Here is a 17,797-nt window from a genome sequence, read left to right on the forward strand (position 1 = left end):
TCCTGGGATCGAGCCCCGCATCGGGCTCTCTGCTCAGCAGGGAGCCTGCTTCCTCCTCTCTCTCTGCCTGCCTCTCTGCCTGCTTGTGATCTCTCTTTGTCAAATGAATGAATAAAATCTTAAAAAAAAAAAAAAGTTACAAATTGAGATGGTATCTACAGTCATCTAGGGAACCTTGCTCGTAAAATAAAGAGCAAGACAGAGGCAAGTAAGTCAAGGAGGACAGCAAGTCACTGAAAAGGGGTTTTTTTTTCCCAATTTGTGTGCAGTGCATAAAAACACTTCTTCTTCTGCATAGCAGACCAATTTCTCCAATACCTTTTATGAAAAAAACAAAACAGAACCATTCCTTCCCATTTATACCAATTCCTCCTTAAGGGTCAGACACTATTACAGACACTGGGCAATTATTCAGTTTTGGTTAGCTCTCCGTTCTCACACCCCTAACACATGAATGTCGGAACAACAAACAAATAATAATAAAACACTGGCAGAAGTTCCCCCTCCTTGCTTTCTGTTTTCAAAATGTTCTTAGCCACACTTTGCTGAGCTCCTATTACATGTTTTCTTTATAGAAAGTCATGTTCATCTGAGTTCTATTTTAACATAAAATAGTAAAGAATACCACTTAAAAATGAGTATGTACCGTAAGAGGTTGAAGTCCCAACCCCCTCCCCGCAACATACCACCAACCTAAGCTCTAACCCCAGAGGTAAGTTCTAACCCCAGAGGTGCTGCCCACCTGTCCTCTAGTTTGCTGAGTTTATGCACATGTCCTATATGTAAGTATATGTTTGGAGAAATGCTTCCGAGGGATTGATGTCCATCCCCCAAGGAGAGAAAGACACAGGATCTTGTGAATCACTTTTCCCCTGGACTGGAGGCTATGACTTAACCCCCTCACCTCTCTCTTAGTTCCTCTATCACCCACCACCCCAGCTCCACAACTCCTACTTTAGAAGTTCGACCATTTACGCTGCTAGGCTTTGCCTTAAAAAGACTTATTTTAAATCTAAACCTAAAGGTCTCTACACATATACCCAGATTACATGACCACTTTACCTGCCCACTGGGATGAGATCTTTAACATGCATGTATGTCTACCAACCCTTCCCTCCCCATTCCCTTCAACTCAGGGATTTAGTTAAAACGATAGCAAACTCGAATGCAGTCATTTCAATTTTTCCTGAAGAATGGGTATAATGGAGGTGGACCCTCAATGAGTCACACCCTTCTCTTGCGTGTGAGCTTTGGACCAAGAGCCAAAGTTAAGTGATTTTGAAGATACAGTTAAGGTCCCTAATCAGTTCACTTTTTGTTGATCTTAGGTGGGCCTGACCTAATCAGGTGAGATCTTCAGCGAGTATAGGCTCCTTTGCTGAAGTGAGAGACATGAAAGAGCACAAGCTCTCTTTCATCTCCTTTTCACTGCAAGTTGCCATGACTTCTGCAACCACAAGGATATGAATTCTGTAAAACAACCAGAGGGAACACAGAGGTTGACCCTTTCCTATTCAACCTTCAGATGGGAACTCAGTACAGCCAACATCTTGATTCCAGCCTTGTGGGAGCCCAAGAAGGGAGTCCCCAAAGACATGCCTGGACCAATGGGACTGTTGGCAACTAAAAGGGTGTCATTTCAAACTGCTACTTCGTAGTGACTTGTTATACAGCAGAACTAATTGGTAAAACAAGTACATCTATTGTCTTCAAAAGACTCTTCTTCCCCATTAAACTACCAGCCACAGCACTTTAATATCATCTATTTTGGTTTATCCCTGCATTTAAAGAGTCTATTCAACTCTCTCCTTCCTGTTCTCTGTCTTCCCCTATCTAGTTTATTTGTTCTGATATAGTTCCAACTGAGAATACTTTTTTAAAATAATTCTCTTAGAAAGGGCACACAGTGTTATGTTTTCTGTACCCTTAAATGGGTGAAATGTCTTTCTTTTGTCCTCAAACGTAAAGGACCCTTGACCACCCACCCTTTGCACTGGGCAGCCAGTAACATTTCTCCACTATTGCTAGTTTCATTACAGAGAGAAGCAGGTCAGTGCAGATTTGATTCTCTCTTTTGTATATAACCTGTACACCCTCTGAAGACGCTTACAGAAAAAAAAGATTTCTCTTCATCATTAGATTCGGAAATTTTACCAGGAAATCTCAAATTGTGTTCATCTCCTTCATTAATCCCTCCGGCACCCTGCAAACCCATTCATTCTATCTGAAAACTCCAGTTTTCTCCAGCTCATACATTCCTCCTTCTAGTAATTAGTAGATTCTGGTTTTATTTCCAAATGTCCTTTCTTCCTCTGGACCATCCACCATCTAGACGGAAACAGACCGCCTGGGTCTTCTCTCCACATTTCCTTTCTTGTCAGTCAGGATTTCCCTTTCCTCATGTTTTCACTTCTATCATGAAATAGTTCCTCCTTTGGCTCTTCCAGATCCAGATTCAAGTGTGAGTAATATACATTACTCGTTTCACTTCCTCTCCTGAGTGGCTGCAGTTGGTGGAGCTTGCTGCAACTCATTTTTATTTTCTAGGTTATTTTCCCTTTCTGAGTTGCACGGGGACAGACTCCCCGTGCTGGCCAGGGTGAAGGTTGCCAACATCAGGCAGAGATAGAAGCCCTTGGAGACTCCCCTCCAGTGCTAGACAGGCTGGCCAACTGGTAGCCTTGTCTACTAAGGGGGCAGGATGGAGGCCTCCCAGTTTGGGAGGCTCAGGGCTCTCCATGAATGAAGAGAGACCATTTTCTCTCAGCCATACAGGAAATAAAGGACCAGTTCAGTCCAACGGTCCAAATGTTTTAGAGGTCAGCCAGTCTCCATGAGATCTGTAGAGCCCATTAGGTCACATGGAACACATTCACAGCACGTACTTCCTCTTCGTAAACTAAGGATCCTTGGAGCCCTGCCAGCCGTTGATGCAGTTCTCCCCTAACCCTGTTGTGCACAAAAGCTCCCAGAATCCACCTTCTTTTCTTGAAAACCCAAATCCTCCAAAATGTCGGGCTATCCTCTGGGGTCATTTTCCTTCTTGGATCATCCCTCACAGAGAGCCAGTCCCAGAAAGATAAAAGGGATAGAATTGAGAGCATATAGAGAAGGATCAACATATGTATCTGTGGCCCATCATGGGTAATTGTATTTGTTACTGCTTAGGATAAGAGCATGGACAATGCCTCAAAGATAGGACATTTGTACCATCAACAGTAGAATTTGGAATTTGTAATTTTGGAAGCACATCCATGACTAATTTTGTCATTGAAGAATTTCAAAATGTCAGTACGTATCACTGCCCTTACTCTGTATTGACAATATAAAGACCAGTCAGCTTCAGAGATTACTGTTGGCTCAGTAGGAAGCCAGCAGCACGATTAGGATGCGCTGCTTAGGTCTCCTGACTCACTGCTCCTTTATTCTTCTTTCCAGAATCGAGCAGACTCCCTATTTCTCAATACCCCAAAAACCCTGGAATGAAATGCACGTGAATGAAGCCAGCACATCTGTCCTGGTGGAAGTGGTGGACTTTGGCTCTCAACAGGCATCACGCTCGGAGAGAAGCATCAGATCTCCTGAACATAAAGCAAACGCTTGGCCCCACCTCATCCCTACCAGCCAGAGAGACCAGATCAAGTTCATCCATGTGGCCTACACACCCTCAAGGCCCACCAGAAAGACCACTAAATAAGGGTAAGTCCACCCAGTGGGAAGAGACAGTAGCCACAAGGCCAGGTCACCAGGCAGATGGATGGTATCAAGTGAGCAGGGCTGGGGGCAAGAGGTTCAATGAAATGGCTATAAATAGAGCCCACGGAGGCATTGCAAAAATCTAAACCCAGCTCTGAAGTTGTGGCTCAGAGAAATGTGTGTGGCAGCTGATAAACAGGACTTCCTGGCACGGTGCCGTCCAAGGGCATCTGGGCTTGAATGGAGCCACACCACTGAGCCCACAAGGGAGGCAGAAGAAAAGGCACTAGGGACACGCTGGCTGGGCTCCTGAGGGACACCACTGCCACCTCACAGGATTATTGGGAGGATTGTGTGGGTTCATGCACACGGGGGCTTAGAACGAGGTCTGCACATTATAACCACTGTCGATGTCGGCTGTTTTTCCAGAGTGACTTTGACACGTGTCCACTCAAATGAGCTAATAACGTTTCCCTTGCAACTGACTCATTTAATAAGGATTAACTTTCCTGCCAACATGTGAGATTTCACGTGCGTCCTGCACTGACAGACAGCACAGCTTCCTGCCTCTGCCCAGCGAGCCCCGCAGAACAGCACTCGTCCCTCCCCCACGGTCTCCACAGCCCTGTCCGCCCATCTGTGTCTGATGGTGCACTTAGGCTCACTTCTTACCGTTGGCTTTGCACACATTTAACAGAGAAAAGAGCAAGGAGACAAGTAGAAGGAAAGGGCAGGAGAGAGATTTTTTCAGCTTATCAGGAGGAAACCCTGGGCGGGCTGATCGCTCTCTCCGGTCCCATAAATCATCCCATCTCCAGCATTTGGTTTTTATTGTGAATAACGTCATGCTCCGATTCGAGGTTCATGCATCTGGGTTGAGAAATCCATGACGTCATGCAGGCCACTCGGGCACAAGAAGGCCAAGCGGGGCTCACCTTTGTATTCAGCCAGACACACGCACTCATAGCCGTTAACCAGGTCCCTGCAGGTGGCGGCGTTCAGGCAAGGGGCAGAGAGGCACTCGTTATATTCTTCCTCACAGTAGAGGCCGTGGTAACCTGAAGGGCAGAGAAAAAGGCCTGCGGTCAAAGGGTTCCACTTAAACCCACGCTGGACCAGCCTTGCAAGGAAGGCAGCCGGGTCGGCCACGGTAGCAGGGCACGGACAGAGGGGACTTAGGGAGCTGGGTCCCCTGGGGGCGAGTTGCAATGTGGCTTTCTGGGAAGGCTGGGAAGAGTCCGTTCTCATCAGCCTTTGTAGGATCCCAAGTATAAAAGGAGTGATCCCATTTATCCACCAGATGGTCTCATTACTACACCATGTCCAACGACACTAGTGACCCAGAGACCAGGATCTGAGTGCATCAGCATGGCCACAGGAGACAGGGATAATCAGCGCGGGGCTGACAGCATGCGAGGAAGAGCTCCTTTCAAGGATGTGCACCACTCCTCCAATCAGAAAGCGGGATCTAGCAAGTAAGGATGGTTTAATTAAAAGAGAAAGGAATCCATGTATTTCCTTTGCTCTTAAGCAGAAAGTCAGCTAAAAAGGCTTCACAGACACTCCTGATAAAACATGGGGTAATTCTGGGGTCTTGGGTGGCTTAGTAGGTTAAAGCCTCTGCCTTTGGCTCAGGTCATGATCTCAGGGTCCTGGGATTGATCCCCGCATCCCCTGCTTCCCCACTCTCTACTTGTGATCTCTCTCTCTGTCAAATTTTTTTTAATTGTTAAAAAAAAAAGTGAAGTAATTCTTTTTAATTTAAAATTGTGATTTGCTTGGGACATGTGGGTGGCTCAGTTGGTTGAGTGGCTGACTTCAGCTCAGGTCATGGATCTCAGGGTCCCGGGTTCGAGCCCCATGTCGGGCTCTGCGCTCAGTAGGAAATCTGCTTCTCCCTCTCCCTCTATTCTCTCTCTCAAAGAAAGAAATGAAATCTTAAAAAAATAAGAGAACTATTATCTCAATTATAATATTTTGTACTTTAAAAATAAAATAAGAGCAATGAAGAAAAAGAAACTACCAGTTTCTCAATAAAGATGACTTTTATTCCATTTGCAGCACAGGTGTTTATGCTGAAGGACAAGAAGACAACATTCTTTGAGATTCACTCATGAATGTTATACTGTTTTTAACTTTCAAAAACATGCGTTAGTGCCAATTTGCAGTGAAACCAAGCCATTTTTTTTTCCTGGCCTGTCCAAACAATGAGAAACACGTGAGTGCTTTCAAAAATCACCCTGCCTGTGTTGGTTCTGAATTCAGATAAGCAGAAAAAATAAACCCTTCCTCAAATGAGAACTAGAACTACTAGTTTTTTCCCCCCAGCTTTCCAACTCATAGCCAACCCTCAGACTCAGAAAGTTGCATTAGGACATGCTCATGTGTTAAAGTGTTTTGTTTCTCATGCCTATTGCAAAAGTAGATTAAGCTCCTATCTGAATAGTATTATTAACAAAGCAGTTTTCAAATTTGTTGCCATTTCGGCTGTTTTTGAACTGCTCTCCCAAATGAGGCAGTGACACCGGCCCCTTTGAGACCTTGACCTACCTGAGACAAACAGGCCATGGTTTTCATTTCTTCCATCTTCCCCTACTTTTTGTAATTTTAGGGAAATATTTCTTATTACTCTTCATCAGTATTTTGATCAGCTAGATCAGAGTTTCTCAATGGACAATGATTTTGCCCCCAGAATTTGGCAATGCTTGGAGGGGCTTTTGGTTGTCGCGACTAGGGTGGAGGGGAAGGAGGCTGCCACTGCTATCTAGTGTCAGGATCCTACTAAACATCCTAGGAGGCATAGGACAGCCCTCCATGACCAACCTCCCCCAAAAAAGAAAAAAAATCCAACTAAAATGCTAACAGCGCCAGATGCAGAGAACCCTGCTCTACACTAAAGGTCAGCAAACTCTGGCTCACAGGCCAAATGCATCCCAGTCTGGTTTTATAAATAAAGTTTTATTGAAACACAGCCGCATTCATCCCTTTATGCATTGTCTACGGCTGTGTTCCCATTACAAAGGCAGCCTGAGTAGTTGCAACAAAGTCTCTATAGTCTGCGAAGCCACAAATCCTTATTAGCTGGCCTCTTGGAGGACAAGTTTGCTGACTCCTGATCTGGGTTCAGCAGAAAACCTTTCTTTTTGCAAGAGTTTTGGATATTAACTTCTTATCAAATAGAGACTTTGCAAGCATTTTCTCCTATTCCATAGTTGGCTTTTACTCAGTTGATTGCTTCCTTTGCTGTATTGCTTTTTAATTTGATAGAACCCCACTTCTCTATTTTTGCTTTTGTTGTCTGTACTTCTGGTGTCATAGCCAAGAAATCATTGCCAAGACCAATATTTTGAAGGTTTTCCCCTATGTTTTCTTCTAGGAGTGTTATAGTTTCAGGTCTTACATTTAGGTCTTTAATCCATTTTGAGTTGGTTTTTGTGGAATGTGTAAGAGAATACAAATTAGCCAACAGGTTACACAAAAAGATGCTCAACATAAATTGCAAATCAAAACCATAATGAGTTAGTGCATCCCACCTATTAGAACCACCATTATAAATACACACACACACACACACACACACACACACAGAAAATAGAAAGTGTTGGCAAGGATATGGAGAAATTAGAATCCTTGTATACTGCTGATGGAAATGTGAAATGGTGCAGCCACTATGGAAAACAATAGAGAGAATCCCCCAAGTTAAAAATAGAACTATCATATGAATTATAATTCCATTTCCAGGATTTATCCAAAATAACCCAACACAGGATCTCAAAGAGATATCTGCATTCCCATATTCACTATAGCATTATTCACAACAGCCTAGAGATAGAATCAACCAAAATGTCAGTCAAGGGATGAATGGATAAAGAAAATGCAGTTCATACATACAATGGAATATTATTCAGCCCTTAAAAAGGAAAGACCTCTTGTCATATGCTATAACATGGATGAACCTTGAGACTATAAGCTAAGTGAGATCAGCCAGTCACTGAAGGACAAATATTTCCTGATTCTACTTTTATGAGACATCTTAAGTTGTTAAACTCAGAGAAGCAGAGTAGAATGGTGGTTGCCAGGAGCTCGGGGGAGGGGAAAATGGGGAATTGCTTGTCAATGGATATAGAGTTTCAGTTTTGCAAATTCAGTTTTGCTATTCGACAATGTACATATCATTAACAAAATTGCACTGTACCCTTAAAAATGTGTTAATAGGGTAGATTTCATGCTATGTGATTTTTCTCACAATTGAAGAAATATAACACGTAACCTACATAACAAGTTCATTGTCTTTTGGCTTCTCAGTGTGGACCAACCGTAGCAAGGAACAGCTTTTCAATCGTATTTGCTCTGCTAACAGATCTTTTGAAAACAGCTTGGAAGAACAACAGATAACCCTACAAGCATTTTTGACCTCCCAATTGAAGTGTTATTTACATACACAAAAATCAAAAGCAAATTTCATGAAATCACCCGTAATTGGTTTCATTCTTCACAAGCTGTATCATTCTCCTCTGCCACTAGGAACATGAAAAGCAAATGAGGACGTTATTTTACAAAGATAATTAAGCTGATGATGTTTTTCTTCCTTGCGGGAAAAGAAAAAGATAGAGGTTTCATTTTCTGAAACCATTTCTTCGGGGATGGTAACATCTCAACATCTTTATGGAAATGTCAAGGCACTCCTTACACTGAGTACCCAAGAACCTAAGTCGGACTTTTTGAATAGGCATTCCTTCCGAAAGAGATGGCTTCTGTGAAAATGAGGCTGCCACCCCCCCCCCAGAGTAATTAATTCGGGCAAACAAATTAGCTCAGGGCAGTATGTCCAGGGTCTAGGAAAAATAGGCTAGTCCAAAGAACTTTTTTAAATTAAAAAAGATCAGAAGGGTGAGATCAGAGTGGCCCTTTCCAGGGCAGCTATCTTCATCACCACCACTCCCATCTTTGCATGACTTGCTCCTGAATATTCCACTCCAATATTCCTTAAATTGACAGAACATAGCGATCAGCTGGACGTGAGCAGTGAGCGTGGTCACTGTGGCCGCTGCGTTTAGGCTGAGTGAGTGGATAATGTTGCCATGAACACAACCAAAGGAATATCAGGGTTTTGAGAAAGTTGACCAGTTGGATTTTGTTTAACTTAAGGTTCACTTAGGGAGGTCCAGGTCGCAGATGGAAAAATAGGCTTAAATAGTGTAGAAACGACATCTTGGGGATTAGTGGCCTTGAAGTGGTGTTGAAGTTTCATCAAAGAAAAACTCTTGAGAGAAAAAAAGAAGGGACTGAGGTCAGATCTACACGGACGGGCAGGTGGAGAAGGAGAAACCAGATCAGGACACTGGGCAGGGAGAAGACAAAGGAGAGGAGTAAAAACCAAGGACAGTAATGTCACGGGAGCCAGGGAAGAAAGGAAATCTAGGAAGGCGGCTCAAAGAGTCTAAAGACTGAAAAATGGCAACTGGATTAGATTATAAAGCCACTGGAGGGGCACCTGGGTGGCTCAGTTGGTTAAGTGTCTGCCTTCAGCTCAGGCCATGATCTCAAGGTCCTGGGATCGAGCCCTGCATCAGGCTCTGCACTCAGCAGAGAGTCTTCTTGTCCCTCTGCCCCTCCCCTGCTTGTGCTCTTTCTCTCTCAAATAAATAAACAAAATCTTTAAAAAAAAAAAATCATAACTCTCAATGGGAGGTAAACTGCCTTATGGAGGTTATTTTCAAAGTTGTAGGAGGGGAGGGATGGCTTATCACACTGATTGGAGGATTCAACTGGAATTTAGTGGGCAGAGACCAGAGATAGTAACCATCTTGTAATGTCTAGGACACTGCTCACAACAAGGATACTCTGGTGTCCCTCAGGACTTCAGTCTGTCCATCAGAAATTCATGGAGGTGAAAACCCTGTTCCATGAGCTTCCAGGCATAGAACCTAATAGTTTTACATGCACACTGACAGGTACAGTTTTTAAGACATGCTGAGTTTTCCTGGAGTGTAACTGCTGGGTAAATCCAGAGAAGACAGTACCTAGAGTTGTTCGCCACTTGGGAAAACCCCTTCACGAGAGCAACAGGTCTTGAAGGACTTAAATCACCGACAGAGCACACCTGTATCAATAGACAAAACAAGGCAAAAACCCCTTCTCTGGATCATTTTCTGACAACACTGTCTAAAGCTTCTCCCACCAGTTATTCATCCTAATACTTAGCTGATTTCGTGGCAATACTTACAACTGTCTGAAATCATATTTCAATTCCTATTCTAGATTATTATTTCTCTTCTTCCTCTAGAATACTAGCTGGAAGACAGATTGCACTGTTCACAGACACTGTATTCACTGTCTGGCGCAGAAAAGATACTCAAAATAGTTGTTGGATCAGCACCCACAGTGCCATTGATTAAACCAAAACACATTTAAGGTGTGCCCAGAATGTGCCAGGAGCTTTCAGTTACTGCGGATACAAAGCTCAATGGCAGGTCTCTACCTGCAAGAAGCTCACAATCTAATAGCACTTGAGTGGCATCTGCTTTTCCAGCCCCTTCCCATGTGCTAACTGGTTTAATCCTCATGACAGCCCAAAATGATGGGCATGGCTAGTCCCAGTGTATAGATGAGGAAAGACAGTCAACCCTGTGTTCTTCCATGAGGAATTGAGGGTCAAAGAGATAAAGAAACTTGCCCAAGGACACACAGTCAACCCTGTGTTCTTCCTACTCTCCCGAGAATGTCCCCAGAATGCATTACCTAGCGTACCAGTCTGCTAGGGCCGTGGTAACAAAACGCCACAGGCTGGGGGATTAAACAACAGAAATTTATTTTCTCACAGTTCTGGAAGCTGGAAATCTCTCTGCCTTGGTTTCTCTCCTTGCCTTGTGGATGGCCACTTTCTCCCTGAGTCTTGTCTCCATGTGGCCTTGCCTCTGTAGGCACACCCCCCTTGGTGGTTTCAGACAGTTATGGGGAACCAGTCATACTGGTTTATAGTCCCATCCTAAAGGCCTCATTGAACCTTAATTCCTTCTTAGAAGGCACTTTCTTTACAGTCACACTGGGGTGGTTGGGGAGGGGGGATTAGGACTTCAACATATGAAATTGAGAGACAAAATTCAGTCTTTAACACCCAAAATCAGGGTTTCTCGACCACGACGGTACTGAAATTTTGGATCAGATCATTCCTGATGGCTGGGAGCTGTACGGTACATTGTAGGATGCTGGGCGGCATTGCTGGTCTCTACCCACTACATGCCAGCAGCCCACCTCTCCCCAGTCGTGACAACCAAAAAGGTCTCCAGACATGGCCATATGGCTCCGGGAGAACATAAACCCCTTTGAAAACCAACGTCCTAGATCCTTTTTAGAACATGAGAACAACTCGAGGACATTTCAGCATGTGTAGGTTTGGATTTTTCATGGTGAAGAGAGTACATTCATTGAGAAAAGGGATTTTAGGGGCAGAACTGAGGGGTCCATCTGTGACTATGGGTTTAATATAATACCTGGGTGACTTCCTCCCACAGGGAGAGAATATGGACACTCGGTTCATCTGGGGCTAGCCAGATTCAAATACCAAATGAATGGAATAAAGAGAGGAGAGAAGAGTAGGAGGTACAGACTTCCAGTTACGGACTGAGCAAGTCACGGGGATGAGAGTGATAGCACGAAGAATATAGTCAATGACATCGTAATAGGGTTACATGGGGACCGATGACAGTTCTACTGGTGGTCTGCACAGCATAACATATAGACTTGTCGAATCACGATGTTGTGCACCTGAAATTAATATGAATTGCATGTCAACTACAGTTCAATAAAAAGAAATAAGTAAACAGATAGAGAGAGACAGAGAGATGACAGGCAGACAGAAAGGAGAAAGAGAGGAGAGAAGCCCCACCTGGTGACTGATTATTGGAGCTACTGAGAACCCTGCTTAAAGTTCTGCCATTAGGTTTTAATTCCTCTGTGCCCTCCCTGGAAGACCAAAGTCCCCCACTACTGACTGGCTTAGCAAAGGCACAGTGAGCCAGGATTTGACTCCCCCGGGGTCTGAAGGGTTCTAGAATACCACGGCCATCTCCGGGTTTTGTTCTGTCCATTGAAAGCCAAGGCTTTTTGCTGCCATTTCCTTTTCTGCTCTCTCAACGTTGTCCCAAGACAACATCACTTAAATATTCATCTTAACAGAAGAGAGGCTCTGGCCCCATGCTGTCTACTCCACAGCTTTTTTCTTCCCTTGCTCCCCGCAGCTCACTCTAAAAATCCCAAACTAGGGGGACTCTGGTTGTAGCCAGATGGCTTCCACACTCTGTGTAACAAATTGGGGTAACACCCACAGCCACCACCTCTGCTGGGCTACCTCTGCTCCCCACTGCCTCAGAAAAAGCAAAGAGCTCCTTCAAAACCCAACAGCGATGTGGCAATGCGTTGAAAACACCAGGGAAACCACAAGGCTCACTCCTCCAGCACAGTCCAAATTCAAGGTGAGAGCAAATTTGAAGCGTCTGGGGTTTTGTTTGTTTTTTTTTGTTTTTGTTTTTGTTTTACTTTAAGGTCAGACTAAAGTGAGTGGGGGAGAAGGAGGTGGTTCCTTTAAGGGCTTGTAGCAACTCAGAGGATGTTTCCTCTCATTTCACATTGAATGATAAAACGTGGAAGCCCCAGACTCCCTGATTCAAGTCTAGACCACTTCCTGAGACATCAAACCCTCCAAACATTCTCTCACGTGAGTTAAAAATGTGGGCAAAAGCCTGTTACATTAGTATGGCCGTGAGCTTTCAAATTGTCGCTAAACTCGCTGATTGCCCTAGAGACCCTTCGGGACCACGGAGTGATGGGCAGAGCAATCATTCTACTGGGCTGAGAGCTTGGTTTCAGGGACAGAGATTGTGTGTGATCTTGTGTGTGCACGCGTGCAGGTGCACAATATCACTCTCTCTGCTGATATGATCACAATAGGAATTTTTGTAAGAACAGGAAAGAAATAAAGTAGGTATGAATCCCTGTTCACATTAATCTCATCGAGGGTTCTAAACAGATATGCTGATGTTCGTATCTGTACAGACTTCCATGCAGCAATTACATCCCTGTCTCTCTCTCTCACACACACACACACACACACACATGCACACACACGAAAAAGGAAAACATCTATAAATGGGAGGCAGTTGGGTAAGGAGACAGAGCCTCGCTGGCGCGTGGAGCACAGTGGTTGCCGAGACTGCTTCTTTCTTTACTCCCTAATTTCTCATCCTTTCGTTGCTGGAGGCACCGGAACCAGAGAGAAAATAGATGTGAGAAGAACCAAATCAATCAATGTTTCCCTGGCTGTGTTTCTCAGAAACATTAAATTGGAAGGACCATACATAGAGGCTAAATTAAAGTTTTAGACTCTCCAGGCTCCTTAGTATTTATATGCTGCTGAGCCGTCTACAGATTTGCACGACCCTCGCTGGGCTTCCGAGAAAGACGGATGATGGAGAGCCGGCTGTAAGTCATATCCTAACAGTTCATGCAATGAGTTTGTCTTCCCAGCCCTGCAGGCTGCCGCTGCCTTCCACAGTCATTGGGTGAAGGCTGGCCACATTCCGGTCTCCTGTCTGCATCTTCGACTGATTCACTCTTTAATGGAACATACAATTATTAAGTGCCTCCTATGTGTGAAAATAGATGTAATACCTCTACTGGGCCATTTAAAAGAGACAGACAGAAACAATCATCCAAATACATGTGAAATCGTAACTGGGTGAGTGTGAGCAAGGGGGTGGTCCCCAAGGCAGGGTGCCAGGGGGAAGGAGAAGTGGGAGAATTGGCCTTGGCTGAGCTCCAGGGAGACAGCCCCAAGGAAGGGACAGTGAGCTGAGAGGTGGGTTGTGTATAGGCAGCAACGGGGTGGTGGGGGGTGGGGGGTGGGGGATGCCGGGAAATTCAAGACAAGAGAGGAAGGGTGGACAGAAGTCCGATGGTAGGAAGCCAGGCTGCTCCGTCTCCTTGCAGAGATGGGCTGAGGTCCGCAGAAGAGCAGAGGGCAGAGAACAAACTAGACGCTGGCAGCCACCCGACCAGGTGATACCTTCAACGAAGGCGGGGGGGGGGGGGGGGGGCAGGAGACAGAGAGGGAGAGATCAAGTGCGCCTCTCAGGAAGATCACTTTTCTGGTGAATGGGGGAAAGCCCCATAAGAATCAATGCAGAGAAATCAGTGAAGACGTATGGCAGTCGTCCCAGGGAAAACACGAGCGGGATGAGTGTGGTGGCAGGGCCAGCCAGAGAGGAAATATCAAGAGCCATTTAAAAAGGAAAACAGCAACACTTGTAAGAAATGGGATGTGGAGCTTGAGAAAGGGCGAGGACGTAGGTGAGTCCCAGCTTCCTGGCTTGGCTTACCCAGAGAGGCTGCAACGCCTTCCGGAAGGAAGGAGGAAACTGACATTTATCGAACCCCCTTCCAGGGGTCAGTTTCTGTTCTAGGCACTTTTCCATACAACAGCATCTCATTCACATGGCGGGGGGCGGGGGGGGGCTGCAGCAGAGATTGGGATGGAAAGCCAGAAAGCTGGTAAAACCACTTTCTAGAAGTAGATCTTAATCGAACAAAGCAAGCTGATAATTTCTCCCAGGGAAGCCATATGAAGAAAAAACATCGGCTCGTTTTATTTTTTATTTTTTTTAAAGATTTTATTCATTTATTTGACAGACAGAGATCACAAGTAGGCAGAGAGGCAGGCAGAGAGAGAGAGGAGGAAGCAGGCTCGCTGCGGAGCAGAGAGCTCGATGTGGGGCTTCATCCCAGGACTCTGGGATCATGACCTGAGCTGAAGGCAGAGGCTTTAACCCACTGAGCCACCAAGGCGCCCCCATCGGCTCGTTTTAATGACCATCTGGCCAATTCTGACCACACTGACCAGGAGTGAGCTTGGCAATGAGGGGAGCTACAGAAGGATAGCGAAAAAAGAAAGGTTTGGGGTCAGACGCAAGAAGTTGGGGGAGGGAGGAAGCAGAGAGAGGGAGACAGAAAGACAAGGAGTAGGGGGAAGGAGAGAGAGTGGGAGAGGGTAGAGGCAGGGACCCGGAATATCAAGGGGGAGATGGAGGAAAGAGGCACAGGCAAAGAACTCCTAAAAAGACAGAAAAGGGTGGAGAGGAGATGGAATGACTGCAGAAGTCGTGGGTCCCCTGTGGAGCCACACCGCCCCCTGGTGTAACCACCAACCGATGACCAAAGGGATGTGAGCGCAGCTTGCAAGAGTCACCAAGACAGTGGGGCACTGGGGGGTGCGGGGGGGGGAGTGATTTGAACATTTGAGTGAAGAAAGTCTTGCCTCTCGAGTTATCTGTTATGCCAATAAAATGGATTTGAACCCCTTTCCTTCCACGAACCTCTTTCTGTAACCCAGGGTTAAGTGTTTACAGGTGGGAAGCTCTGGCCATCCAGGTGTCACCATCTCAAGGGCCAGCACGTGGCATCTTCCATCTGGGTAGTTCAGGAGCGCTTGTTGCAACAGAAGCTGCTAAGTCCTTATCAAAGGAGGGCCCCTGCCCCACCCCTAGGAGGATGCACACTTGACATTTCACTTGAAGTGGCCACACCATCCAGCAGGGGGCCCGGCATATGATAGCCACCAAACACATAACAAATGAGGCATGTGTCCCCCTGGTCTGCTGACCACTGCACCCATCTGATTTTCAAGGACAATGAAGGTACTAGAATTCTGAAAAGCGGTGCCTGCCTTGAATACACCACGAGAGCACTAAAACGCCACAGCCCGGAAGAGCACCTACGTCCCAGGGCCACTGCCTCCAGTCGGCAGGGAAGCCTGCTTTCTGGAAAAACATAAACCGGGACCAGCTCTGCAATGCCACAACCTGTGAGCCCAGATTTCCCAGGCAGACGCTCAGATACCTGGATTCTTCTAATATGAAACGGAGTCTGTTTACATTTGGCTTTTTTTTAAAAAACCTACCCATTCGCCTTCCCTCTCAGCCCTCATCCCCTGAGACGCTCCTCTGTGCCGGATCTGGTTTCCTGCCAGGCACTAAAGTCTTGACTCACAGCTCAAAGTCTGATCCCAAATTCTGTATTTTCTCTTTAACAACAGGTCCGTTCTCTTCTCCCTTCCTTAGCACACAGGTTGGTGAATATAAACGACGCTCAGTCACTGTGAGTGAACTGAATTTGCTAGGAAGATAGAATCCCAGTGCAAAATAACCTTTGCATACATAATTACAGAGGGAGTTCTTTTCTTTGCAAACGTCTGATTCGGACAAATCATGAAAATGCCTGGGAGTAGATCTCCTGAAATTGACAGTTTTTGTCAGGCAGGGAAATCAAAGGATTCGTTTTTATATTTATATTTTAAGTGCGCATATTCAAATTTCTAACTCCCCACATTGAAAATGGGTTACTTGTGTGACACAGAAAGAAAAATATCAAAGATGCTTTTACAGGTGTTTCACTTGCTGGTTAGCGAGGGAAACAATACCTGTGCTGTGTCTACAGTTGTTTGGGCAAAAGGATAGCTGGTAACATTAAGAAAAGGCTGACTCTCTTAAGAGTAATTTTTAGGTGGAGGGGTGTACGGGGGGAAAAGATTCAGTCTTATTAGAAGAGAAGACTTTTTAAGACATGAGGAACAGCCATCACAATAAGATGCCTTGTTAATGAAGAAAAACTTCTTTTTAAAGGAGAATTGCATCTTTTTACACATAAAAAAGAAAATCTTTGGAGATGTTAAAAATTCTGAAACCTCTCTAGGTTTATTAATAGAGTGTAAATCATCATTAATTCACGTGCGAATGGAAAAAAAAAAAAAAAAAGCCTTAAGTATATGGTCGAAAAGCAAACCACCCCTGGCCTGAGTTCCATCCTCACAAACAGCATTCTCCTCCAAACACATTTGGGGACAAATGAAAGAATACACTGTAGATAACCCAGCTGGATCGTGATGACGTTCAACAAACTCAACAGCGAGCCTTCCCAGACAGCAGCCCCTAAAAACCAAGGCTTAAGCCTGTCCATCATCTTGGGGACTTTTCTCTGTTGTGTAAGTGTTTCTAGAAGTCTCCTCCTGGATTCACTTTCGGAACTAGGTCACAAACTAGTCAGATGCAAAAATCAACCTCTTCCTCATTTTTTAGCTTTCTCTTTATAGTCTTTTTTTTTTTTTTCTCATGATGCTTTTGGCCACTAGAGGGTGGTTTCTACCTATGATCTATGCCAACTGAAAGAAGAGGGGGAAAAGGTTACTCAGGAGCTTAACAAAGGAGGAACGACATAAAGAAATGTTTTTACAAAAGGGAAATGAATGTACAAGGGGAAGCAAATATGTAAGGAAGAAATATGTTTCCTTTACTAAGAAAGCTTAACATTCATATATTCCTCTGCAGCTTACATATTCGCCAGTATGTCCTCTCAACATACAGGTAGCTACAGTTCAACCTACCCATTATAAAGTAGCCTGTTTTTCTTACTAATGCCCTATAGAAAGTAATTTTTTAAATACAAATTCTTCTTACACTATGATTAAAGCACTAAAATTGAAGATTAAATGTAATGACAAGATAATATTTTACAACTTTGATTTAAAGATCACTGTGGTACGTTTCCTTATAAACAACAAATAAAATTTTTTTTTTCTGTTTCTTGGGTTTGGGGGTTTTTTAAAGATTTTATTTATTTAGAGAGGGAGCAGGAGCGAGAGAGAGAGAGAGAGAGAGAGAGAGAACCAACTAAGGGGTGGTGGGGGATGCAGAGAGGGAGAAGCAGACTCTCCACTGAGCAGGGAGCCCGACGCAGGACTCTATCAAGGCCCCCAGAAACATGATGTGAGCCAAAGGCAGACGCTTAACCGACTGAGCCATCCAGGCACCACGCAAATAAAATGTCTTAATGACATATTCCCATCACCGCATCTGACTAGCATGTTTATAAATACACATTAAAATGGTGTGGTTTATACTTGAGATGAGGAGAATAATGTAGAGATTTGGAAAAGAAAGGGTAGGTTCAAAGCCCTCGCATTCTACAGGTGGTTCAATACAGAAGGCACCCAGGCGGGCACAGGACCCTACATGGGGGGAATCAAAGATTAAGGTTCTATGACAGCCCTTTG

The 17,797-nt window shown here is 44.8% G+C and overlaps 1 protein-coding gene across 1 annotated transcript in view; it reads right to left on the reverse strand.

Annotated features, from left to right (window-relative positions):
* Nucleotides 1-17,797, reverse strand: part of DNER (delta/notch like EGF repeat containing) — a 308,544-nt gene that overhangs the window by 32,034 nt on the left and 258,713 nt on the right. Inside the window, exon 9 of the mRNA XM_059393655.1 lies at nt 4,632-4,754. Coding sequence (XP_059249638.1) covers nt 4,632-4,754 — 123 coding nt within the window. The remainder of the gene's footprint in view (nt 1-4,631; nt 4,755-17,797) is intronic.

The sequence above is a fragment of the Mustela nigripes genome, chromosome 3 (assembly GCF_022355385.1).
Source record: "Mustela nigripes isolate SB6536 chromosome 3, MUSNIG.SB6536, whole genome shotgun sequence".
In the NCBI taxonomy this organism is placed as follows: Eukaryota; Metazoa; Chordata; class Mammalia; order Carnivora; family Mustelidae; genus Mustela; species Mustela nigripes.